At 40.5% G+C, this 27937-nt stretch overlaps 1 protein-coding gene across 1 annotated transcript; it reads right to left on the minus strand.

Annotated features, from left to right (window-relative positions):
* Positions 1 to 291: 291 nt before the first annotated feature.
* Positions 292 to 27937, minus strand: PCSK1 (proprotein convertase subtilisin/kexin type 1; the record flags this gene model as incomplete). Its single annotated transcript, XM_082013713.1, has 14 exons — positions 292 to 654; positions 2153 to 2314; positions 4114 to 4247; positions 6660 to 6817; positions 8328 to 8561; positions 9517 to 9617; positions 10808 to 11020; positions 13286 to 13458; positions 17496 to 17584; positions 19645 to 19721; positions 20186 to 20332; positions 22581 to 22691; positions 26135 to 26239; positions 27758 to 27937. 14 exons carry the CDS (start codon positions 27935 to 27937, stop codon positions 292 to 294), a joined length of 2247 nt encoding a protein of 748 aa, XP_081869839.1.

Consider the following 27937-nt stretch of genomic DNA (forward strand, 5'->3'; position numbering starts at 1 on the left):
TTTAAAATAGAGCAGTAGGGTTTTCAGGGGACTACTGTGGCATTTTATGCCTGAGGGGGAAAATCTACTCTGATGGTAATGAACAAAGGCTTTGAAAAAAGCTATTACTAAAAAGCATCAGTTTACTGTCTTATCCTCCCACACCCGTTTTTCCTCTTCCTTGATATTTGTATTAAATATGAAGCAATCAAAGCAGCAATCATACAACTAAGCATACAACAGACTTCTGAAAAAAACTACAGGTGGGGTGGGGAGAATGAATATTTCCAACTCAGTGCCGTACCCTATAGTTTAGTTTCCTTCATTTATAATATCAACCAAGGCTTGCAGCAGTCTATCATCTCTATGCTTGTATGGTTTGGCATTGTAAAAAAGATCAACGTAGTCACTGTACAGACTTTCTTCTGAGTCTCTCAACTGGGAGGGCTTGTTTAATTTTTCGAGGGCTTGATAGAAGTGTTCATATGGAATATTTAACTTCTCACTTGCAGTCTTCTTTGGCAGTCGCTTCTGAGCCATCTGTCTGCTAAAAGCACTTTGCAGTAAATGTAGCATAGCCTCTGATGGGATTTTATCTTCTGCTTTGTCACTGCTACTACTAGTATCTTCTGTGACTTTGGGTTTTTCACTCAGATTCTCCTGTGTGGTATGGTCCTAGAATACAGATTAGCACAAAAAAGGTTAAGTGTCAATGAAGAACTGACAGGATTAAGATTTGCTCTGATTAGTGATTTCCATCTATGTGTAGGTAGACGCTGTTTTTTCATTCAGGAGCCACTTAACATCTAGAAAAGAACTAGACCATTATACACAAAAACAGACTATCAAAAGGACTATACTGCATAAAATAACAAATACACCAACAACAATTCAGATATTGGCAGGATACAACATGTCATTTTACAGCAAGATTTATCCCAGTCTTAAGAGATATTTCTGGTTGTACTATGGGAGACAGCTCCTCAGCAGTCTAGCTGAAGGAAGTATATGCAGTGGTGACAGCAGCTCTGATTGTGCCACATATCCTTGCGAAAAGGACTGGCACAGTGCTTCCGTATAACCTTCTCTGTAGATAATCTCACCTGAGAAAAGACAATGAAGTATGCCTAATGGGTGGCCATGACATGTATCTTGGAAACCTTGGAAGCCAGACACAGATGTACAGAGAAGTCGGTGAGAGGCATGATCTTGTTTCAACAGCGTCTATTATGCCTCCCATATTGACACAGTAGTATGTGGCTGCATAGCTTCCTCACTTACACTAGGATTGTCTTTCTAACTGAACATTCGTTTTATCTTCATCTGGTTTTCACTATGTCCACTAATGTTCTCCTATAGTACCTCCTGAATCCACTTTTACTTTCTTCCAACTTATTTTCTTGCACACGGCTGCCACGGCTGTGGACACTTATTTTATGTATTTAAAGACCATAATCATGTCTCCCTCAATCTTCTCCTTCACAACCTGACTGAGGAAGGTTAATCTCTCAATACTTTATGGGCATCCTAATTATTTAATGGGGAGACAAATTGATGTGATGTGATTAATAAAGTATTCTGAAGACGTTGACATAATCAAGTATTGTGAAAATGTACAATACTACCATCCCGTGCATCCAGAAACAGAAGCCTGGCGTATGTTTAGAGCACTCTACCTGAAAGGTAAAGAAGGGGTGACACAGCGGCTAGCAGCAACAGATCCACTTAATCAAACCTTCTGAATCAGCAAGTCCCTGACTTGTCATGTCTTTTGTTACTAACTTCCTTCCAAACTCCCTGGAATCACTCCAGCAGGCAAAGCTCCTTTTGGATGCGACACTTGTTCTCACTAGAATTACATAAATGTAGCGTGTGTCAGTCAGAGGTGTATTCCTCCCTCCTTGTACCACTCAACTGCATTAGCTATTCAGTTCACTGCTTCAGTAGCAATATCTTCTTACCATGCTAAAAGCCTTGGACACTGGCATATGAAAACTGGGACTAATAAAAATATCCATTGTTGACATGGCCAAAATTACAATACACAACCTAGAGGTGGTCAGGGGCTAGACGAAATGAATACAGAATGAATATGTGTCTTCTTATTAGGAAAAAAATACCATTTTCTTATAAGCTGAAAAATACGTAAAGAAAAAAATTAATGTAACACTACCTCTACAAAGTCCGTCACCTTCTCCACTCCTCTTCTGTCATTTTGTACAGCATTGTAGGACGTGTATACACGTGGCTGCTTCATATGTTCAGGCTGGGTAGCAGTGCCATGCAAAATCAATTTCCAGTTTACAATCCTTCCTTCATTTTGTATTCTTCTGGACTAAAGCACAAGCATGACATTAGCATAGGTTCTCAGGTCACAGAAGAGGAAACAGGACACTTGATTGTGAAGTAGACAGAAGTGACTAAAATAAAGTATAAGCCTGTCAATATCTGAATTTAGACAATGATTTACAAGCACCAGGAGACTGATATATTTGAGACAGGACACATCAGAAAGTAGGACTTAATACAATGGCTTAACTACTCCAAATATTCACATTTTGATACAACATAATTATTAATTGATCATGTAAGCACCAGTGGAATTTTGCCATAACACAGGATGCTAAAAATTACCCAAATAGTATTTTGTGTTATTAGTATTTGTTCACTGAGCCATTCCTTGGCAACTTCCTTACAAAAGTCACCACTGGAATAGTAATCTGGAATAATATTCTGTAATGGTATAAAATAGCAATCTGAAACACAGCTTGTGGAAGTGAGCAACAAAGGCTTTGTCCAGTAGTTTTGGCAGCAGTATTTAAATAGTAGAAAGTGGAAGAGACAAGTACAGAGAACAGTGAAACTTCAATTTACCAAAGCTTCTTTCAGAATTTTTGCTCAGTCATTTAGTGACTGAAAAAAATTGCAGAAGCTCTTCTTTTCTAATAGAAGTCTATACCAAAGTTTACATAAGCAACCTACATAACAAATAAATTATAAGTAACTCTTCATGGGAATCTGTGATTTCAGTTAGGGTCATTAATGTGAAAATTTATTTCAGGAATCACAAAACCCTACAAGCTGAGGGAAGAGTGCATTAGCTCTTGAGGACAAAAAGCTTGGTTTATTCTAAGTTTCAGGAACGTCTCATTTGAATATGGAAAATGACAGAAATGCTCTCATGCTCTCACAAACAAAATGCTCTTCTTAACTTTGTTCCAAAAATGGATTATATTATTTCCAAAGACCAGGATATCTGTAACCATGGGGTTATCTATAAGCCTGCAGTATTAACACTGCACTGTTGATAATAATATTTACTTTTATTGCCTTGTCCATCTGCTTAGGACTTGGCATTATCCTCATGTTTACAATTTGAGGCCGATAGTGGTTGGAGGCTCAATGTCTGATAGGAAGCATCCAGTTTCTGGCAGGATCTACCCTAATGACAAGCATATTAACAGACAACTTCAATGACATTCTCCAGAGATGAGTGCACTTGATCACTCTCTCTTTGAAGAGAATGATTTTTCAGTTGCCTATCCAGCAGCTTTATTCTGCTGTCTTGCTGTTGTAATCCTTATCCTCAGGTGGTTTTAGTAAACTTATTTCGTATCTGTAGGTTTCTTGGCTTTAATCCTTAAATGTTGTTCAGCAGTAATTAAGAAAGAAGTTAGGGAAAGGAATATATCAGAATAGCTCTCTGAGGTCACTAGAAATTCATTAATTCAAAAGGTTTTGAGTTCTTTTTTGTTCTTTTCTGCAGAAAAACCTAATTTGCAATTAATCATATGTTAATTCAATTACATATTTCACTCCATGAATCACAGGAAATTATATTAAGTGATTTCTTTCAGTGACATATAATGTGTGAAAAACATTGGCATGAAATTTTTTTGACAGGTACATGTCAGTGAAATGAGGATGGTCCTTTGTATTTATGTAAAGAACAAGAAAATCTGACCCTATCTTTTTTCTTCAATCTTTAATCCAGATGGATATTTAGTGGAAATAAACTCTTGCTGTAGCTTGCTTAATGAGAAGACTCGCTATTTAACATGCTCAGTAGCAGTTGTGATCTTTTTATCTGTGTTAGCTTCCAAACATAGCTAGTTAACACACAGACATACTTACCACATCAGTAATTCTTAAAACCCAGGTGCCTGCTGGATTCTCTCCCCATGTGTGAACAGACATGAAGTCCCAGTTCTTAAAGCCATTGGGAGATTTATCTCTCTCTCTCTCAGCCAGTAAGACAGTGCTGGTCCCTGTGTTAGTGCAAGAACAACAGTAGTGACTGTTCATACGTGTCTGCTTTTACTTCTCACATTGCTCAGCTTACACACTATCTAGTGCATAGGTGACCTGGAAAATATACCATTTAACAGCTTGTGGTACGGGAAACATGGTATTTCTAATCAGTGGTTCCTTTAATTACTTTCACAGCAGTATTAACGAGTATAAAAACTCTCACATTAGGTCAGACTAAAAAGGTACGTCTCAGTGTTCAGTCTCCAACACAAAAGACTAGTGGATGCACATAAAGAAGCGTTGAGAAACAGAGGTTAGACACAACCAGTATTTTCCACTGATGAACAGTTCAGGGAACTTCTGAGATGGAAGTTTTGAAGGCAAACCAACTCACACAGTATTGAGAAACCAAAGCCTTATCCTGAATTCATCACTCTTTTTTTGGTGAGTGGATGTAAATTGTTACAGCCTGAAACTCCAATAGAGTGAAAAGCATTTCAGTTGTTATTATTATTACAAAAATGCTCACAAAGTATTTCCGCAGCAGAACAGATTCTACTGCACAGTAGGAAATTTGTTGTGCTTGTTTGCATATAAGGAGAGAGCAAGGGAGCTATATTTACATAATAAGGAGCAGAGAAGCCCCAGGGAGCCTGATCACAAGCTATAAATATATTTCAAGGTAACACCATAAATACAGAAAAGGAATGACATACATTTGGTAGTACTGTTTTACAGGAAAGTGGAAAACCAACAAGAACTAAGGGAAAGAACAATTTAACCACGATAGGAACATGACTGCCGTGGTTTAACCCTAGCTGGCCACTAAGCACCATGCAGCCGCTCACTTGCTCCTCGCCACCGCAGTGGGATGGGGGAGAGAAATTGGGAAAAAAAGTAAAACTCATGGGTTGAGATAAAGAGAGTTTAATAGGACAGAAAAGGAAGGAAATAATTAGTAACAATATTAACAATAATAATGATGATGATAAAAGAATATACAAACCAAGTGATGCACAGCACAATTGCTCACCACCTGCTGACCAATGCCCAGCCAGATCCCAAGCCATGGTCACCACCCCTCGGCCAACTCCCCCTAGTTTATATACTGAGTGTGACACTCTTTTCATCCCAAATCCAAAACACAGCACTACAGCAGCTACGAGGAAGTTAACTCTATCCCAGATGAAACCGAGACAATGATACAATAGCGGAGGCAGCAGCACTTGGCTATTGCTACCTCAGCTAAACTCACAGAAATACAAGGATGAAGAACATATCACCGTTGTCAGTCTTTCGAAAAGGGGTGTTTTTCTAAGATGAAGCCACGATTCCAACGTATTAGAAGTAGAACAGAGCCTTGGGAGGGAAATACCTCTATAAAAGTAGAATGAGAGCTACTGTTGTTGTCATCTCCATGAGGTACCTACAGACAGTCCATGTATTTACTCCCAATCCGAAACTTATCTAAGAAGGAATTATATTTGAAAATACCACCAAGACTCAAGGGTGGTAAAAACCCTAAAACACCTCAGAGCAACATGGCCCCCGTAAGACAAAAGGTAAATTCAGAAAATGAAGAATTAAGGTTAGGCTTAAAAGGAATCGCAGACAAGGTAGGGTTTGGAAATACACCGTATGTACATTGTCTTAACCCTGCTCTCTAGTGAGGTCTTGCGATAATGATAGGAACAAGGCTCTACTGGTTATTATCTGTGAGTTACTACGTCAGTCTTTAGTATCAGTAAATTAGATTAGCCTGATGTTTAAATTCATACCTGAAAGTTTTGTCTGTTTTTTTGTAATAATATCAGTTGATCTAACAGATCTTAATCTCTTTTTTATATTGTTTATATTATCTTGTTTATACTCATTCTCCTTTCTTTTTTTTCCCCTCCTTATGGTGTTATTTCAGGGCATTGTCAAGATAGCTTGCCTTATTCTAGCACATTAAGTATTTGTACTAAGGTGCCTAACAGACACTGTGTTTTTAAATACAGCAATGGGGAGACACAGTTACAGGAAATCTAGGGAGTCAGATTTCCCGTTTTCCACTAGTTTGTTAAATCACAGTAAGGCATGACTGAACTATAATTTGATGTCTGCCAGAAACTCTCAGTTTTTATAGGTCCTGTTGCCAGAACGAAAATGTATTAGAAACAGTGCCTTCATTTCCTGAAGTATGATTTTCAAACCTCTTCTCACAAAAATAACCCAGAACACATGAAGGATGGAAAAGGGTTTCAGAGAAGTAGTTCTCTAGTTCCCAGGATGCTTCGTCCTCACACTCATCTGATGGTGGTGACTAGATTTGTTTAATGATATATTTAGCTCTTTTTAATCCAGTGGTGAAAACAGAGGTGGTTTTTAATGAAATAAATGTTACACACTGCAGCAACACAAACAAAGCATGTCTTTGCCTCCTGTACCTGATGGAGATACCAGAGTGACATGAAGATCACCTCTACGGGAATACTCAATCGTTGCCTCAAGCTGCACATGCTCCAGAGATGCAACAGAGTTTTCTTGACCCTCACAGGCTTTTGTGGGTATTTCAATGATGACCTCTTCATTTGCTCTTAATAATCTGGCAAAATTACAGAAGTTCTTTGATTACTCACAGAAACTTTTGATTCCAGATCATTATGTGAAGTGCAAATCACACATTTAACATCCATTTAAGAATTATGAGAAAGGAAGACATAAAGAAAATTTTACATTCATTTTTTTTTTTAATGCTCCCATAAAAACCATGGGAAGTTCTGGAAGCACAGATAATACCCAAGTGGACCAAGTGATAGGCACTGCATATGACAGACTTGTGCAACACACCCTGGAAGCAAGCAAGCAAGTTTGACAATCGAGGGTTTCTGCCAACGCTTCATTGTCCCACAGAGACTACAAAAAAACAGTCTTTGCAGGCAGCTACATCACATGACTGTACTAGATTTACACTTAGTTGCCTCATTCAAATAGCCAGAAGAGCTGTTATCATGGAGTTAAAATACTGCAGCAAGCACAGCCTTTTTAACCCTTCGTAGTCAATGCCATCTCAAGAAAAAAAAAAGCCTACATCTTCTCTACATTCTCTGTATCGAGAGCTACTGTGCATATTTTTTTCTGCACAGTTTCTATTACTTCTAATGAGAATGGGGCATACAAATCTCCACATAAATAATTCTAAACTCAGAATCTTGGGATCTTTTGTTTTCATAATGCAACATAAAAGACGGCAATAAAAATAAACAGCAAGTATGACATACATCAGTACCGGATCAGTACTCTGTGGAAAGGAAAGAGCTCACAAAAGCAAATTGATAGTAAAATAGCATAAATAATAAGGTTACCAAGCAGTGACACTCCAAAACACTGTAATATGTTCCTTCAGACAGATTTTTGGTGCAATCACACAGTATAATTTCTATCTTTGAAATACCTGTATTGTTTTCTAGACAACAAATCCATAAGTGAACAAGTGGAGACAAAAAACAGTCTAGATACCCTTATTGATTAACCAGCTTAGTGATTAATTATAATTTACCTGTGTGCTGAGCTCAGTTTAGGCTCACTATGCTGGGAGCACTTGTGAATGTGGATGCTAAGTTTTTTTGGTGAGCCTTTGAGACACTCGTGTTTCATAAGAGATGTGCTATGGATGTGACTAAAGCTCAATGTATCACTTTGATTTCAACATATACTATGCCTGTCACAAGGAGAAGAATTGCTAAGACCTATTACAGATTTTTTTTTTTTTTAAATCCCTGGGAGACTTTGGTATCTTTCTATTCATCTTCTGTTAGCGGTCTAAACATTCATATCTTATCTGATCGGGTTCAGTCTCACAGTATCCATATGCTGGCTGCACAAGCAGACATAATAATCTTATTCTTTGTTAAGGCTTCCTGTTAGTAATTTCCATCAGTCTCATACTAAGCAAGCAAATGCTGCTTGCCTGCTCCTGAGGAATATAGTAAGGCAAAACCAAACAAACCAAAAGAAATCTCTTAGTCTGGTTCAGAGCAATCTCTGCAGAATACTATCCTTCAGGCTTTACTAAGATAGACATAAGCTTAGTTACTGCTAATGCAAATTCTTACCTTGGTTCAAAGCTTTTGTCTTTGACAATACACTCTCTCTTTTCTGACACACCTTTCCATCTTTTGGGATCAGCCAAGTCTACCAATGCATTGGCATTGAGTAGCCCAAACCCAAATCGGCTGTTGACCATCAATCCTGCGCCATTCTTTTTCCATCCTGGGTTTCCAGCCAGTGGATCGTATTCTGAAGTCCACACTACCAAGTGCTGCATATCCCTCCATGTTAGATTTGGGCTGTTGAGAAAATGTTCCTGGTTAATTGTTTCAGGGCTATCTATCATTTTTTTCTCAATTATTAATCTGCAACAGAACGTGCTTTGAATGTAGCATCTCATTATTTTAAAGTATACAGCATGTTGCATGCTTATCCTCACAGCACTTCTCCAGGTAGACAAGATTTCATGTAAAAGAAGAATGGGTATCTAGCAAGATTAGGATCCAATTCTTGAAAATTATTCAAGCATTTAAAGTTAACTAGCAAAACTAGTATTTCCCACCAGTCCTAATGGGACCTGGACTTTGAAAATTTACTGAGTATTTGATTCTACCTGTGATTAACTCTACCCTTTAAAATATGGCCCTTAGTATCTTGGCTTATGTCATCAAAGAAACCTGGAGATCAATCTACACCATTCAAGTACTAAGCCTATGCCCTAATGCCTGAAGTGTTTTCTGTGAAAAAGCCATTGTCCTGTCCCATCCTGTTCTTTTTTAGCCTCTCTAAGTCAAACATTCTGATTATAAGCCCTACAGGATCTGAATCTGCCTGCTCTCTGTGTGCTCTGACAGTCAAGCTTGGGTACCTTCCATTTTGTCTCATCATTGGCAGAAAAGGTTCTGTAAATTGACTAAAGACTTCATTTAAACCCTGCAACCTATTGTCTTTAAATTATGTTCTCCCGATAGATGTGCAGCCTCACTGCTTTTAAGTGCAATTGACCAGAACTCAGTAAACAATTGTTGCCAATGCACAATGTTGGTCATCACGTTTTACCTAGGTTGGTTCTGCTTTGCTAGGAAGGCATTGAGGCAAGTAGCTGCTTATTTTGTCATCAGGCTCAGCAAGTCTGACTGACAAAAAGTGGAGCTGTAGCATGAGCTGGTGTCACTCCAAATAGACAACATTTCGGGGAAGACAGTGGGGTGGCTGAGAGAGAGGAGTTTCAAAGGCAATTGTGTGACATCTTACTTTGCTTCCAGTGCTAGAGCAAAAATTCCTGCTGCCAGTGGTGCAGACGCAGAGGTCCCAGTGTGAGTCTCTGTACATTCATTGTGAAGATCAGCACTTGTCTGACAGAAAAAAACAAAAAAAAACCCCCAGATTGCATGAATAAACAGTTGTAAATACAGTCATATCCACACTCACAAACATAACCATGTATCCTTTACTTGGTGCATATTAATACATTCCTCACCAGCAGAAAAAGTGATAGATGTTTAAATCCATTCATATTTCAATCCACTCTTTTTCCTTCAACTATAATTTTTGTATCAAAACTCTTTGTGTTGGAACACAACACTCCCACACTGAATATCTTATTTTATCCTAAGGTTTCACAATAAGAGTTTCAGGCTTACTGGTGAATCATAAAAACAGATCATTGTGTTGGGCCTAGAACATTTAAAATTACTGCTTGCTAGAAAATTACTCATAGGATTAGTATTGGTGTTCTGCTCTCTCTTCAGCAGAAGAACTGTAATTTGCAATGAAACATGTGCTTTATTTGGAAATTAAATACCAAACTCATCTGCCCATGTAACTACATCTCAGCTATGAAGCGAAGCCACTTAGGAAGGACTGATCTCCTGGCTAACTTGGAATGACATTGTTTTAATCCCCATCAATGTAGTTTATGGTAAAATTAGCATCCACTAGGGCTGAAGCGACGTTATAGGTACTTCAACTTATTTTATTTTAATAAAATATTATTTTATTAACAGCACTTTTCTTCAGCAAAAGTTATTTCTTGCACAGTTAATGAAGGCACACAGACTGCACTGCCTGCCTGCCGAGTACCTTTTACAGGTTTGGAAACACTATTGCTGCTGTCGTAAGTGGGAATACAAAAGCTAATGGCAAGGTATACCAGAGGTACTGACTCCTATGGTACACCAGCTTCACAGGCTCTTTTTCCTTTTATTCTAAATGTCTCTTCATCTGCCCTTTCTGAAGAATGGGACCATATCAAACTCCATGCAGAGACCTCTGTCATACACAAACAGCAGACAAATTCAGCACGCTGATTTAACTGCATTGACACAATGATTTTGTTTAGCCATTGCTTTACAGTAGGAGATGTTACAGGAACACAATCACTTTTCGGATTACAAATCCCTTAGCATTTCAAGGCAAAAGCACTAAGCATGTAACACATAAAGTTAAGCAAGCACTTGAAAGCAAGCATTTAAGAGCTCTCAGTTGTTATTTGCATATATAATACATTTCTATGTTTGTTCTGAATCTGGTAAAAACAACCTACAATTCTTTGGTCAGTATAATCCCCACTGCTGTATGCTGTGGCCAGAGTTGAAGAACACTTCTCTGCATACCAGGGAGAAAGGCCTTGCTGAGAAGCACTGCTAATGGAGATGGTGTAGATACTATCAGTGTAACCATCACAGTCACAGTTGTCACCCTGACGGCCTCCGTTCCCAGAAGCCCATACAAAAATGGAGCCTTTCCCATTTCGGCCCTAGAGAAAATGGAAATGAGTGGTTATCAAAGAGATTTCAGTCTCTGTAATGTAGTCTTAACAACTCCTGCCCCGCAAAAAGCCTAATATATCAAACATTTTCAGGTGGAAAAGGACAATTTTCCATAAGCGCTGTAGAAGACAGAGACAGACGAAACCATCTACTTGAAGTATCCTACTTCCACCCTACAGAACATCTCTTAGTTTGACTGGGCTAGGTTTGGTGTTCCAGGTACAGCAACTTTCCTCAGAATAGTTTTTTAGGTTAAAAACAGAGTCTGTGCTCAACAGGTAAGTTTTCCCAAATGCTGATGTTTTGGTCCTGAACATCTCTAGGAAAAAAGCACATTTTTTTAAAGTAATGGCAAGTTTATCAGGGGTTATTTCACTTGCCTTTCCTGTAATCACAGAGGTACAAGTAAGCAGTATGACTGATGTACAAGACACGACTTTTCCACCAATTTATTTTCCGTAAGGAAGCCTTTCACGGTTGGCATTCACTTGCTGAAACCAGTGAACCAGCAAGCACACCTGACTGAAAACCCTCACTTCTCTTACAGATCTGTGGGCCAGCACCACCAGTCTCCAGACTCCAGTCCATCATCCCTTGCTCTGGTCTCCAGTGTGTAGTGAAGAAGCAGCAGCTAGCAACTGATGCTGGCAGCTGACAGCATGTAAACCATCACAGCTATCATAGAGGACACACGTATCACCCTACCCCGTCGTAAGCTGTGCTAGTCCTTCAGAGGAAAAAAATCCATTTTGTGTGAGGAGGAAAAGTTCGTATGTTGTTCACTATTAACACATGTACATTCACTGGAAACAACAGTTGAAATACAGATTTTTATCATCCAACTCAGATAAAATTTGAAGTTATTCATGCAAGGGCCAAGACATTTGCAGCACTTAAAACTTTAAAAATAAAGAAAATAGAAAAGTAATCTGTACTCTTTGTGAGGCAACTGCTAAAATGGGAAGGACAAGCCATGTCAATTACAGAAAATGAGATAGTATCTCCCTTTGAGAATAAAGGCTGCAGTCCAGAAAAGCATTGGTATATGTAAACACCTGCTTTGATTTCACTTAGAGTGCTACTAGCGCCTCTTAGACGCTTAAAGCTAAGCATACTCTTAAAGGTCTTTACCAGGCCAGCAATGAAGGTGTCGGGGATGAGAAACTCATTGGCAACCCCACCTCTGGCTGACTTTAAGCAGAATGGAGACCATCCAGATCCTTGCAAAAGGAAGCCTGACAAATGAATGGGTAAATTTGCTCCCCTTCAGAAATAAAACAAGTTGTAAAAAAAGATACGTTCTTCACCAAAGAACCTGCTTTTTCAGAGTAAGACCACTGAACATTACTCTTCTCTTGCTGCCTACCATGGACTTAGATCTCTGTGTATCACCAGCCCACTCCTCTTGGTCTCCATTCTTCCCTCAGAATATGTTTGCCAGCTCTCAGACTCTTCTTTCTTCGTCTCTCCTTGTCTGCTAACAGTAACTGCCTTTTTTCCAAAATCCTCCTTCTCTTTGCTTCTGTTCTTCAAGCTTTCCTCTGCTTCTCTCCTCTCCCGTCTCTGATTTAGTCTTCCTCTCTCTAATTAGTCCATCTTTAGATATCTTTTCACCTCACTGGCAAGAGCAAGACTAGTTTATCAATGCACCCCCAGTAGCTCTCACTTTACACCCTACTTATCATCCATCCAGATCTAAAGAGGATAACATAACAAAGAACTGTAAAAACATTGTTTCCAATCCTCTTCATCATGCATTTCTACTATCTTCATTTTAATTGGATCATGACATGCACCAATTTATAAACTAATGCAATTAACACAATACAAGCCCATCCGCAGAGTGCTACAATGCATCACTACTTCACACAGCAGAATATTCAAAAGCAGAAATTCTGTATTAAATTTTATAGGCTTTCAGTGCAGAAATCCAATTACTGCTCAGTGCAAAACAAGCAGCAGAGAAGAGTGGGGGCAGGGCAAGACAAAGGCAGCAAAAGTAAGGATGGAAAAAGAAAGCTTATCTGTGAAGAACAGCAGCTTAAAACCAGCTTAGAAAGCTCTAATGGAGCTTTTTAAAAGTCCTGTTGTGGCTGGTAATTTCTGTGACCTGTACTATTAAAATCTATCTCCTTTTCAAATATGCTTGAGCAAAGACAGCATAAACCATTTTCATTTCCTCCCTCGTATCAACCGTTTTAAAATTCTGCTCTCTGACCCATTTTATTGTATCTTTCTCATAAGTATCATACCTGTTTTATGCCATACTCAAAAGCCTTCTGTGCCAGTCTCCCGGGTCCCTCCACAGTTTTACCATCATCATTAGGGCCCCAGCTTGCACTGTAAATGTCCACGTGTTCTGGATTGAAACCGATTGAACTGGCTTCAATAGCATCGGTGACTATTCCATCCAGCATTCGTATACCTTAACAGGAAAAAAAGCAGCAGAGTGGATTTATTTCCTGTTCTCTCTTCTTTGTCTTTGTTAACTGTTTGTAAAGTTTCCGGCAAAATTAATCCATAACTATTGCAACCACAGCCTACTGCTGTTCATGTAAGCAATACTCAGGGAAGTTTATGTCAGTGTGAAACAGCATACCTACCCTTTATTTGCAGAGCTCAGTGCTCTCTACAAACATTAAAAAAACCCAACCTCTTAAAATCTTGGTTGCCTCTTATTTACTTCTTTCTCTCTTTCTATAGGCAGCCAAGAAGATGAGGTTTTGCTTACTGTGCCTGCTTCTTCTTATTGCATTGAGCTCTTCCATGACTCTCCCACTCTGACAAATCTGTAACAAAGATGTCTCAAACTGCTAGCACGTCACTAAAATTAAATAGGCTTTATCAACATTACTTTTGGCTTTAAGAGTTCTAAGAGTTCTAGTTCAGAGATGTAGTTCTGTATGCTCCGACTAAAACAGTTTGTCCTCACAGTTATTAAGGTTTTGCTGTCTTTGTGACGCTGCTATTTCACTAGCTCTTCAATGTCCACCACAAAAAATTATCACTGTTGTTTTACTGCCACATTTTTTTCTGCTGTGAGGAATACAGAGATGCTAGAGAAATTTAGCCATTAACATTTTATTAGCAACTGCATGATCTAAATCTTCTCCAGAGCAAGCCTGATCTCAGTGGTACTTAAAATTCAGTGGCAGGCAGCGGTTCATCTGCACTGGATCTCTTGCTCTGCAAAACGCCAGCTCTGCAGCAGGATTGCTACCACCGTCCAGTGCTGGAGGAGGACAGAAATAGCAGAAGTCTGGCAAAATTCCCGCTATGGCATGGCTCTCCCAGCAACAGCAGCAATGTAAGAGACACAGCAGTCAGGATTCAGCCTGTGTTTTCAAGCAATAAAGACGTCTGGGTTGTCTTGAACTTGGCAAGTTAGTACTACAGCAGCTGCACCATTACTGGCAGTTGGTCAATTATGAGTACTCATTTTCTAGTATTTTCTATAAAATGAGGATTTTTCCAAAGCACAGCACGGAAAATGTGGTCGTTCTATTAAAAAAAAAAAAAAAAGAGGAAAAAAACCCCCCACCTCGCCCTTGCAGCTCAGTGTCTTGTTCTTTTTTCATACCATCAAGTAGGGGAAAAAAAAAGACTATAAGCGTAATTCTCTTCCCAAACGGCTGGCCTCCAGATCTCCTAATACCTCCATGATAAAGCTGGGCTTTATTATTTCATATTAATTAGTGGCGAAAAACAGACAAAGGATTTAATCCGCTCAACAACTGCTACTCCACTATCACTCACAAAGCTGCAAAAATAATCAAGGTATACCCTGTGCCTCAGGTACTAAAAAGACCACTTACCCTGGACAGGCTTAAACTCTTAACATTTTGAATAGTCATTTTTCAGTTGCCTCAGAATTGTGAGATCCTCTCACACCAGCACGCTGTGAGCAAAGATCTGCCAGTGTGGAAATGACTGCAAGCTCCGGGTGATAGCTTGCAACACGTAATGAGATACTGGGAATGCAGAGTCGTGTACAGATATTTCCCACAGAAGATGACAAAGCCAACTCTGCAGATAAATAATGTAATAAGGAAGAAAACAAGAACACTGACAACACGCTGATGAAAACAGTTCAAGACAAAAACCTGCTGTCCTGCCCTTCCGACCTCCAAAAATCCTCCTTGCTTAAGTCAACTCAGGGGTTGGGTGACTGCAGTGACATTTCCCTAAGCAGACTGCAGTTGTGTCCTCCTGCATAAACTCCTCCCTATCCCGGCGCACGCTTGCTCCCATCATCAGTCCCACAAAACCGAAGGGCAAAGCCCAAGGTAACGTCAGACACATACATGCATCTGCCTGGCAGAAGGCTATTTTTAGCAACACGTCACTGTGCGGGAACTCTCAGCCCAGTCCTTTGTAAAATGGAGCTTCTTAATCACTTGATTTCCATGGCAGCACCAGAGAAATAGCGTAGCACAGGGCTATGGTTATGTATGCGTGAATATGTATACAGCCTGCTTTACTCCAACGGTGAGCGACACACACGCATTTCTTAGCTCTATGCAGGACAAGAGGTGAACGTTAAAGGACGCTGAAAGGTGTCACTTTGAAAACTGGCATTAGGAAGCGTTTTTTTTCACATGGTGGACAGAAAAGCCTATGGGATTCACAGCCACAAAGCACTGAAGAGGCTAATCGAGGTTTCAGAATGGGGCCAGGCATTGGTGTGACCAGCGAGAACACTCAGGATTATTAAAGTAAGTATTTTCATGGGGAAAAAAAAAAAAGTGAATGGAATATGTTGTTTTACCCCTTAAGGCAAAGTTAAACCAACCTCTGATGCTGAATGTTAGAGAACAAGGTATTCCAAATGTCAAGAGTTTCTCTCCCTAAAGCAGCTACTGCTGACTATCAGAGAGAAGGCACTGGCTGTGGACCACTGAATTAATCCAGTATGGCAATTGCTACAAGCAAAGAGCCACTTAAAGAAGTCAACCTGAACCAATGTCAAATAGAAGTATGTAATGCGTCATTTCATGGATTTAAAAAAAAAAAGAAGGAAAAAAGCCTGTGTAGAAATTAATCCTGTATAGCTCAAAACACCGAAAAAGCCTCCCAAAGTTTAGCCACTACAGATTTATCTGAATCTTTTGAAGACTTCTCCTACCTCCTATTGCTCTTTGAACATATTTTTATTATGTCCCTATCTTAATCAGGCTGGTTATATATAATAGCTTACATTTTCTTTTAACTTTCCCATTCTTTATCCTCCGCCGCCCAAGTATAAGCAGCTTTCTAGGTAATTTGGATCGCTAGGCTGCTTTTCTTCCTGTTATTTTCCTTTCCTAGACAAACCACTCCGCACAGATCTGCAGTTTGCATTTGCAAATGAACACAGAGCATATGCAAATAACTGTGGAAGAATCTTGTCTGTAGATGCAAGTGCCTTAAAATATGGGCCCAGTGGGAGTTCAAACATCTCTGCAGCTTCATCCATTTTGCCCCGCTTTGAAAATTTGGCATCTTTGTCTTATGAGTGAGATATTTTATTTAAACAGAGCATGACAGCATAATGCATTATGGCAAAGGCAGACTGCAGAGCTGACATCTATGACAGCTCAGCAGAGTAAATGGGAACCTACAAACATAAGACCAAAGTGGTGGGAACAGCAGTTATAGGTGTCAATTGATGCTCATCATCCCTTTGTTAAAAAGGAAAAAAGGGCGTAATGGAAAAACTAGGACTGTACAAGTATCTTCCTCTGAGCTAAATAACCATTTGCAACTGACACTTTGATCATGACTATTTTATAAACCTCTAATGGATTAAACTTTTAGTCATGTCTTCAAAAAAATGGCAGTATTGATTGACAGGCAAGCAAGACTACTTATTTTCAAAATTAACTTATAATGATTGTAGAGAAGTAAGTTGTTGAAACAAAAACCACAGCAGTTAGAGTATCTTGACTGACATGACCTTTTGAATGTAATTGTGTAGATGGAAACAATATGCTGCAAGTAAAGTGGGTATAAATTCGGATATTCTTACTTTCACTCTACTCAATCCCTCTCCTCCCCCATGCCACCTCCTTCCAGAATAACCAATTATAAGAAATTAATCCATAATTCCTTACAAGATACAGACTTATCTCTGGGTACAATATAGATTGTTGCTATTATCATTATTATCACCTATATTGCTGTTGCTGCTGTTATACATTCTACCTATATTCAACTCTATGCTATATCAAACCCTATTCAGTCAACAGCATTCAACTGATAACCAAATTCCAGAGAGTATGCTGACATTCAAGAAATGTTGTCATATAGATGTAGCACCATGGCCAGACAGGATTTTGCAGCCCAATACTGCGAGACTGATGTTTTCTGAGAAGGACCAGTCATTTGTATTGCGGATTAATAGTAGCTGAAAACACTCAGCACTTCACAGGATCTGTCTGGTTTCCATTCTTATTAGACATCTAATTATTTTTGTTTTCTTACCTCCAACTTTGGAATTGTAGGCTACTCCAACTCCACATTTTCTGTTGTTGGCTTGCATGGCGATTTCTCCTGCACACCGGGTCCCATGCCTGAATGAACACAGTAAGAATAAACAACATCTCATAACATCTTTGTGTAACGTACACAAAGACTCGTGAATGACCTTCTTGATTTGGTGGAAGTCTTCTTTTAAATTAATGTAATGCAGCTATTGGGTATCTTTTGAGTTGTACCTATATGATAAAAAAATACCTGTTTCTCTTAGGCTTCAATCAACACAATTTTACCCACTTAATGATCAAAGGAACATCGTGATGAGACAATGAATATCTAAGTCACACTGAAGTCCACAGACCTGTTACATAGCAGTATTTTAGTAGTGTGCAAAAGTAGCATAAAACTAGATAATTGAGAAGCTGCTAAAGTTCTTCAGATAGAAATATGATACAAGTCTTGTTAAATCATATATTTAGATAGTCTTTTTTTAATGACTGCTTTATTTAGGATTTCAGAAAGTTAGTCTTTAAAGTATCCTCACCATTGCTAAATTTTTCTTGTATCTATTTTCTATGCCATGCTTTTTTGCCATAGGTGATTCTTATTCCACAGTACAGAAAACCTTCATATAAGTGTAATTGTAAGAGACATATTATTTAATACTACAGATTGTTATTCAATGAAGTGTGTGAATGCTTCTGGGCTGAATTTCATTTACTTATTAATGAAGATTAGAGGTCATACAGGTAGATTTAAGAGATAATGTCATTGAACAAGAGGATAATGGCTTGTTGCTCTTGGATAATGTTGTAACAAAGTAGAAATGTCATTTTTCAAATGTCTTATTTGTGGGACATTTATCTTTCGATTGATTTTTTCCCCCCCATACACTGATTTATGTTGTGGCTGCTATTGTACTGTGTGATAGACAACAGGGAACCAGTGCATCAGTTTCTTACTGTATCTTTATTGAGTGGCAGCACCCTAACTGCTTTAAGAAATTGACTTCTGTGTACCAGCTTTTAAAGAGGTCCACTCTCTTCTCTTTCTGATGGACAAAATCCCACCCTGAGCTATGATGGATATGCCTAAGTGTGACAGACCCATCAAGATGTTCTACAGAGTATCAAAGAGTTAGTTCTAGAGAAGGCATCAAGAGAAAATTCCTCTCTCCTTCCAAGACACACAAGTCCACCAAGTGAACAGGCTGGTTGTCCTGTGTTCAAGCCTTTTGAAACTTCCGAGGTATTACCTTGAGAACATTTAGGCCAAATCTGGTCTAAATAAAGCTTCCATATTCCTCAGAAGAGACAGAAAGATTGTCCGGGGAGTGAATGTAACCTCCTCCGGTGTCTGACCGTGTGTCATACCCATACGAGAGGAGGTCACAAGCATGACTTCAGCTGTGAGCGCATGCACTGACCTAGAAGCTGTTCTACTGGTATAAAAGGTACTGCCAAATCTGGGAAACAGCATCCTTAGCTACAAAAGCTGACCTGAAGGGATGGGTTTCTTAGCAGGTTCCTCTAAGACAGTCTCTTCCATAGCCCTTCATAGGAGACACATTCTTTTAAAATGCCCATTGCAAAGCAGAGAACTGAAGTAAATCTGCTTAGGGAGGTATCATTCTAGAAACACACACAGTGACATGAACAGATTGTTCCCTTCAGCTTACAGAAACATATCAGTACCTTACATATACAAAGATAAGAAGAAATTCAGGACACAGTAGGTAGATTGCAATTATGAAGTTCTTCCACTAGGAATTTAATTTCGTTAATTTCCAGTGTTTGCAACTGAAACACAGGAGGTTCCTTCCAAACATCAAGAAACTGTGAGAGTGATTGAGCACTGGTGCAAGTTGGTGAGGGAGCTTGTGGAGTCTCCCTCCTTGGAGATATTCAAAAGCCACCTTGATATGGTCCTGAGCAACCAGCTCTAGGTCTCCCTGCTTGAGCAGGGGCTCAGACCAGACGACCTTCATGGGTCCCTTCCAACCTCAACCATTCTATGATTCTGTTACACAAATGCTTCCTTTTATGATATAATTGTTATAGGGGACATACATATATATTTCTGCATTTGCATGTTCTAACACACAAATTAATAAGGTACTGGTTTGTTCTCTTCACACAACTGGAAGGCTACTCACTTGTTTTCATTTGTTGGGTCATATCTAGGAAAGGGATCATGATCATTGTCATTGAAATCATAACTTGCCTGTGGATCCTACATTTAAAAAAAAAAAACAGAATTAATTCTCACAACATTTGAAAATGCAATTTAAAACGTGTAACAAAATGGATTCTAGAGTCTGTATCTACTTATTTGGTGTGGCTCACGTTGACAGCAATCAAATTGGTAGAATTTGATGGACATTAACAATGCCATAAATTTTTCACAGAGCTTTAATAATTCAGCATTAAACCACTGTATACAAACATGCCTGGGAACTAAATCCACTGGGCGAAAAAAACAACCCACAACAAAAAAACCACCCCACTATCATTGCTAAGTAACATTCAGCTTCCTGTGACACAGGCCAGGTTCCAAATTTCGCCTAAGGCAAATATTTCAGTCTCTGTACCGTAAGAGCTGACTTACAGAACAGGCAGCAAGCTGGACAAGAGTGTCTGCATATCAAATTTACAATTGATTAATTTAGTCCATAGCATTCTAATGTTTAAACTCACATAGTTGGCATAGATGTCAGTGTGATTCCACTCCAAGCCATCATCCAGGACTGTGATGACAACACCTTTGCCTGTAATTCCTTTTTGCCATACAGGAATAACATGGAGATCCAGTTTGGGCAGGGATGGAGTTATTCTTGTATCTTGCTGGGGGACAGAAAAGTTTAAAATATGTCAACATTTTTATCCATTTATCCTACACAGGTCCAAAGTCTTATTTTAAAGGTGCTCTAAACCACACCAGCCTGAACTTGTCTATTTTGCTTAAATTTTGCAAAGATGAAACAAAAATTAGTTTCTTCGAATATCTGTAGCACTGAAAGATTTACCCCATTACTTGAAGATCCCTGAAGACCACCTCTGAACAAAGAGCATCTTGTATTTATCGGAGGTAGGCAGCAGAAACATGGGAATGGCAGGGATGTACTGGTGAACCTTGGAACGCCGAGTTAATAATCAGACCTGCTAATGTTTGTTGTTTTCACTGCATGAGAAGCCAAGACAGTACCCCACAGTACAGCGAGCTGCGTTTTCTCCAAATGCGTTTTCTCCTTTGATGTTTAAGTTAGCCAGAACAAAATAATTAACAGATAAAACAATTAAGGCAGTTGTTTGGTTAGGAACAACTGTGCTGAATCACAACTTTCTGTTTACTACCCTCATTACTGTTCCTGTGGTAAATCAACTGGAAGCGTAAATCATCTATAGCCTTCTCTTCCACAGCAAATTCTTTGAAAAGTAGCTCCTAAATGTGTAAATTTTCCTAATATTAAATGTGCAGCACATACATCTAATTTAGAAAACTTGCTCACAACCCTCATAAAAACACTGATGTAAACAAAAGCATTTTCTTTCTGATTCTCTGGGCATAATTACATTAGCTGATCGCAGGTTTTTTATTTCTTTGTTTCCAAAGGAACATTGCATAAAATACGAGGCTTAGAAAAAGAAATATCTTATGGGAATTACCTTTCTTTCATTTTATGCTTTTTTTTCTGACTGCTGCCGTTCAGGGAATTATTTGAGGTTTCAAGTTTTGTTCTCTAGAATCCATCAAATAGCAATTTTTTTCTAGTGATGTGTGAAGGTACACTGAATACAGCTAAAAACTGCTGCCATCAAATCATAATAATAAGGTAATAATAAGTTATTTACTACAAGGCAAGGAACATATTTTGGAACAAAATATTTAACACATTTATGCATTTAATAGGAAAAAATTCAATGTGCACTGCAAACAATGGTAAGCATCATGTTTCTCTTTCTCACGTGGGAAAACTAGAGGGAAAAGAAGTGAAAAGCATGGGTGGAAAAAGCAGCTATGCCCCCCAGAGAGCAGGACATTGCTTTTTCCACAAAACTGTGTTTTGAACTCCGTGTGGTTTTGTGCACTTGTCCAATACAGACATCTTGGAAATTTCCCGCTTGGAAACAGGGAAAGAAGCATGCAGATATTCAGCTTCAAAGAAAAGTTAAATTCTTAGAGATAACCATTTTTTATGTTGAAAAGAAGTCTGCAGGAATCTTCATGGAAATATTTCATGCTATGAGGTTTATAATTTATTTCTTCTAGTTCAAACAAAGGAAAGGGCAAAGCATTATACAAACACCCTAGAGTTTGGTCTGTTTTCTCTAAGCTGAACTGAAGAAGAGAAAGATATTTCCAGCCACTTGGGCCATGTTTGTGCTTGACCTTTCTTCTTGATTTGTTATACCCACCTTGAATCCCATCCCTATGCTGAGTGAAAGCAATGAAGCCTAGAATGAAGGTACAGCTAGATACACAGTGGAAATACAGACTCTCGAAAGAAACCATATAAAACAAACAATCCGCTGTACATCTGAGTTGTCACAGGCAGACAGAAACTGCAGAGCTTAGGAAATTTATTTTCCTTGAGGTTTTGAACATGTGAACTGTAGAGACTCTCTTCTATTTAAATCCTAGCCCGAGAGGCTGAAGGTACTTGTCACATGCAAGCATACGCTTTTGTTTTCATCTGGAGTATGCACTCTGCACTACCAATTTTAATAAAGAAATACATGGACAGCTTCAGATATGATAAGGGACTTCTTATATGCCAACAGCAATTATTTTTTAATTATCACAAAGGTAGCTTTTAACCGTTACATTGCTTTCTAGTATCAACCCCCATCCTAAGCAGCAGCCTGAATTGGCTTTTAAACCTTTCATCTTAGAAAATGACAGTTCAAATAAAATAGAAGTTTGCCTGGAAATATTATGCACAAAGATCTCTCATTTTTATAGCATATGCTACTGAGAGGGACTCTTCATTTACTCCCTCCAGTGCAATCGCTCTGATACAAGTAAAATAATGCAGCTGACAGCACAACTGAAATTAACCATCCTCAGTTCCACAAGAAAACAAATTCTTACCAGATACCACTGCTGATTCCACATAGGATCATTGAAAAGATTTTCCGCTGAGTCTCTCACGGTGGCACGCTTAGTTCGCTTTTTTTCATATTGCTGCTCTGCCCATGACACCTACAATTATTTGTATAAATATGACAAGTAAGCCTCCATAGGTCAGGACTCTCTTAGTCTAGAGGATAAGGGGTTTCCTCACGCAGCAAAATTTTGATGCCTAAAGCAAAATGAGGAATGTTCGATGCAGAGAGGAGGATTATTTGTACTGTAGTACAGTATACTTTGGGGAAGAGAACTTGGTGAAATCACAGTACCATAGAACCAGTTCATAGAAAATCATGAAGTACACGTTAACAGTAGCACTCCTGTGACTGCCACACAACGCAGGCTTTTACCTCAAACGTGCAGTGTGGTTAGAAGGTTATCTAAGCAGTGGTGGTTACCGAAACAAGCAAAACCACAGCCTGCTGCTTTCTCCTACCCACGTTTTAATGCCTATCTATTTCTATTAGGAGTTAAAAGGAGAAAGATTATCTCTTGCATTAGTCTAGCAATCATCATGATGCTGTTACTCACAGCCCAGCTGGACCTTCAGGTCTCCTTCCCAGTGGTGTTTTGAAGTGTGATCAGTTAGTAAGCTATGAATATTGGACTAATTTTGTCACTGGCATAATTCCACTTAAGGCAACTGAAAGCCAAAATGCTCCAGCATGTTTTGCTGAACAATGAATTGCATAGCATTTGGGCATGGACACAGCAACCTCTAAGGCACTAGGTTGCATTTTAAAAGGGTATCCCACTTTGCTCCCTTGAACGCATTATTAAACCCAGTTCAAATCAAAACCTGATTCTGATACCTCTCTCTTTGCTGTGCGCTCCTTTTGGAAATGGGAATGAAAGACCTGGACGGTCACCCTGACACAGATGAAGTTGGTGCCTTTCATCCCAATTTCTGAGTGAGCAAAGCCAACTCATGTTCAGTAGATTGCCAAGATCCTGCTATAAGCCTCAGGTGGAGGATGCCTTGGATGTAACCTTTTGCTCTAAACGTCTGAATAGATTTCATTATTTTTCTCTACTGTCCAATAGCTTTATGGTCCTTATATCTATCATCATATATGAAGCAATAATAAGAGTGACTCAGAAATTATAATGATTAAAAAAAGTACTGATTTGATTAAAATATGATTTTCTAATGAGAGCCTAATGAAAATTCACTACAAGAACTGAGACCCTTAAAAATGGTGGCTACATCAGGCACGTTTACTGAAAGCTCTCTAATACTATTCACTTTGCTATACATTTAGTGCTAAAACCCTTACACACCATGGCTGGTCACAGAAGATGGATACATCCACGCAAGTATAAGTATTTTAAACTGCCCTATTGATATCCTGGGCCATACATACTTGTGCACAAGCTAGAGCCTTTATCTCTCTTTACCTTTATCTCTCTTCCTTGCCCACAGCAAAGCTCGGCCTCTTCATCACCCAACAGTAATTAACAATTGACAACTTCCATGCTTGTTATTTTCTTGATGTGGACAACTGCACTGAGGGAAATGAGCCGAAACTACCAAGCAAGTACGTCAGACAAACGAGTCAAATGTTTGTCACTCAGGAGCTGGGTGAGGTGCCAACCATCCACCTACGGCAAAAGCTGAAGGCCATGTGCCAAATCTCCAGCCACTGATACACAAAGCAGCGAAAATAATCTCGATTCAGGTTTCTTGCAAGAAAGTAGATTTGGAAACCAGTGCAAATACTGGAAGAAGTAAGGGAAACAGATCATTATATCCTTTAAGTGTATTCATAACCCTTTGTCTGTTTTACAACAAACACTGGGGCACCTATAGGAAGCAGAAAAATATTCAAATTAGAGACAAGTTTTACCCCTGCTTTCACACTTAACGTAAAATTCATGAAGGCGTTATACAAACAAGAGCAGGATTCCCTTCTCTCTCCTTTTTTACGGATTGAATTTAAATCTTTTTAAATACACTGCTGCTGAACAAGAGTAGCTCTTTGGAGCAAAGGTCCATGTATAACTACACAGCATTACATGATTGCTTTGTGTTTATATACTTACATAATGACATAATTACATCTCTTTCATTCACATAGTTAATTTGCATACTAGATGGTAAATAAAAGGGAAATTGGAGTAAATTTAGCAAATCACCTGCAGCACTTTGAAGCTCTGTGTTTAACATCCAAGTATGTTAAGTCTGCAGTAACATTTGGCAGCAATGTGTGTTACACAACTGCTTCCATTCTGCTTATGACATTAGAATTTGGTATATTAAACACGGTCATACTTCCCTGTGTAAGAGATGCACTCGATGTAGTAATTTCCTCCCAATAAGGGAGGAACTGCAACCAAAACTCTGTTCCTGAACACTGTACTATGATGGCGTTGAACATTTGATTATTGGCATGGGTATAAATTAGAACACTAACTTACACTACAGCTGTGGTTTTCAACATCCCCAGTTTAGAATGATCTCATCTAGACAACTTTAACTGTTAAACCAATGTTTGCAAGGAGATAGATGGGAGTGTACAGTTTTGGAACAGAACAGGCAAAACAAATACTCTGTCTCACCCCCTCCTTTAATTCTTCTATCTACGCATAGAATATTTCCTCCTAGAAGACATTTGCATCTCAAGCCTCCAGATAACCAATTCCTTGTTCTCAAGTGATTTGTCCTTATATGATAAATTGTTGGTTTTCACAACTACGTTACTTCATGTGTTGGACCACTCGTATTTGTACAATGATTGCTGCAATAATACTGATTTGAAATTCGTTGTTCTGAAATTTGCCAGAAACTCTTTTTAAGAGGGGCTGACAGCATTCTTGTCTGGTCTTTAAATTTGCCACCCGCCCCATTTTCTCAGTATTTTCTCAGACTGTTTACAAACAGTCATGCTTCTCTCTTAAATAAAGTCAAATAAATGGGTAGTCTGCTTCATGAGTGGATCATACCTTAAAGCCCTGGCTCTCCAGTGTGCCTGTTCTCTGTCTGCAGTGGGACCCCAGTGTCCCAAAAGACTGCAAGTCTAGAACGCTTGATGGATCCTCTGAGAGAGGGTTTTAGCTTGTCATAAAGAAGCGAATCCAGTAAAACCTCAACCCTTTTCCCCTACTTTTTTTTTTTAATACTCAGTCTCTTTAAATCAAACCTAATTCCCATGGTAATTGCACAGACGTGGCCTGATTAAACTTACTGCATCTAGGGATTTTTACTTTGAATTGAGCCCTGTGGTTCCTCATCCATATTTTCATCAGCAACACATCAACATCTGAAATTCCAAGCCTCTGCAATGCTGCATATCTTAAATCTTAATTTGGAAAGCACTTGCAAAAAATATGGTAAGAGAGGGTCACATTCTGCCTGTTAATGACAGAATAATAAAGTATTATTCAGCACAAGTATGGATGGCGGAATATATTAGACTTGCAAAACGATGGAAGCCTGCCTGTGACCTCATTACAAAGCTAGCAATAAGGAGACAGAATAAACAGAGGGCATGAAAAGGAATAAATGTAACACTCACCCGCTCATCATCTGAAAGTCTTTTAGTGATATGAATGGCACTTCTTCGAGATCGTCTTGGATGGCTTTTATGTCTGAATAGGTAGTGATTTTTGAGTGATCCAATCTGTAAGACAGAGGTATACTTCAACTATCAAGAGATATTTCCCCACCGCAAACAAGCATCAACAACCACAACCTGACCGAATTCACTCTGCTTAAAAGAGGAAAGAAAAGAGCAAGAAATTAGCTTTTAGATATTTTAATCTAAACTAAAAAACACTCCTCAGGTAAGAGGTGCTGACCACAACCTGTGTGCTGCTGGAAGAAATCAGGGGAGTAATTTCATTTAAACTAGTGAGGTAGCAGTCATTACTACTACAGCGCTCACCAATGTCGTGCTTGTAGGAGTGCTTGGTATACCCTGGGACATACCCTGACATGGTCGCATTTCAAAGGACGGGTTTTACGTCTGGTCACACGCCAGTCTTACCTGGTCTTCCTGCAGTTCAGCTACAACAGGCTCCGTGTGGCTTCAGAAGCCTCACTGCGGGGCTGGTTTGTACAGGCACCTACTGAGCCGGCATTTTCACTCGTGCAGTGGTAGCCGGTCACCCACAGAGCTGGGATTAAACCTGGTCACCAAAAAGGTCACCCTGCTGGTGTTTAAACACCCCTCTTCCCTAAGCAGGGTCTGTTTGAAATTGGTAGGGGCAAGCCCACAGACTACAAAGGCTGAAACACCAAACCCACAGAGGTGGGCTCACACCCAGGTTTCAGAGTCCGAAGAACATGACCGTGCCCGGGATGGGGCTGCCCACAGCCCCGGGCCCACCCGAGGAGAGCGGACCTCCACCCCGTGCTCAGCCCGCTCCCGGCGGAGGGCTGCGGGCCACGGCGCGGCGGGGAGGGCTCTGCGGGGCCCCCGGCGCTGCCAGACGCGCTGCCTGGCACAGAACCCTCGTCTGGAGGTGGGACGGGGCTGTTACCTAAAGGCGGTTACTCATCCCTGACAACGCTGACGTCACGACATCCCAAAAAAGCGCCAGGAGGGCCTGCGGGAGAGTAGCCCCGCAATAGCGGTGCAGACTCCGTCGGGGGAGCAGGATGGCGGGGGGCCAGGTCGGGGCGGCGCGTGGCCGGAGTCAGGGCTGTCCGCGCCCCGCTCCGGCACGGTCCCATCATGGAGGGCGGCGGTGCCCTGCCAGAGCTTGCCCGGTGCCCTCCGCAACAGCGAGGGCGCCTGCTGGATCCTCGCATGGAGAGCAGCGGTGCCCTGCCCGGTCCCCGCAGGCAGAGCGAGAGCGCCCTGCCCGACCCTGCCCGGTCCCCGCAGGGAGAACCGGGGTGCCCTGCCCGGATCCCTCACGGAGCGGCGGGCCCCCTGCCCGACCCTGCCCGATCCTGTCAGGAAGAGCGGGAGCACCGTGCCCGACCCTGCCCGTGCCATCGGGGAGAGCCGTCCCCGGTCCACCGGTCGCGGGGTTCCCCGCCAGATGTGGACCGGGGCCCGGGAGGCGGCGGGGGAAGAAGGCACGTCAAACTCCCGGGAGCCCCGCCAGCGCCAGCCGGGCGCAAGTTTCGGGGCAGCCCTGAGGAGGGCGAGAAGGAGCCCGGCGCGGGGACGCCCCCCGCCCGGCCGTACCTGCCCCACGAGGTCGTAGTCCAGCTCCTCCGCGATGGCTCTGGCGGCGTCGGGGCCCGCCGGGACCTCCGCCGCCCACTCGTTGAGGAACTGCCGCTCGGCGCTGCCGCCGCGGGCCAGGCAGCAGGCGGCCAGCAGCGCCAGGGCCGCGCACCGGCCGGCCCAGCGGCGCCCGGCCAT

This window comes from Phaethon aethereus (assembly GCF_964289735.1).
Source record: "Phaethon aethereus genome assembly, chromosome: Z".
NCBI classification, from domain to species: domain Eukaryota; kingdom Metazoa; phylum Chordata; class Aves; order Phaethontiformes; family Phaethontidae; genus Phaethon; species Phaethon aethereus.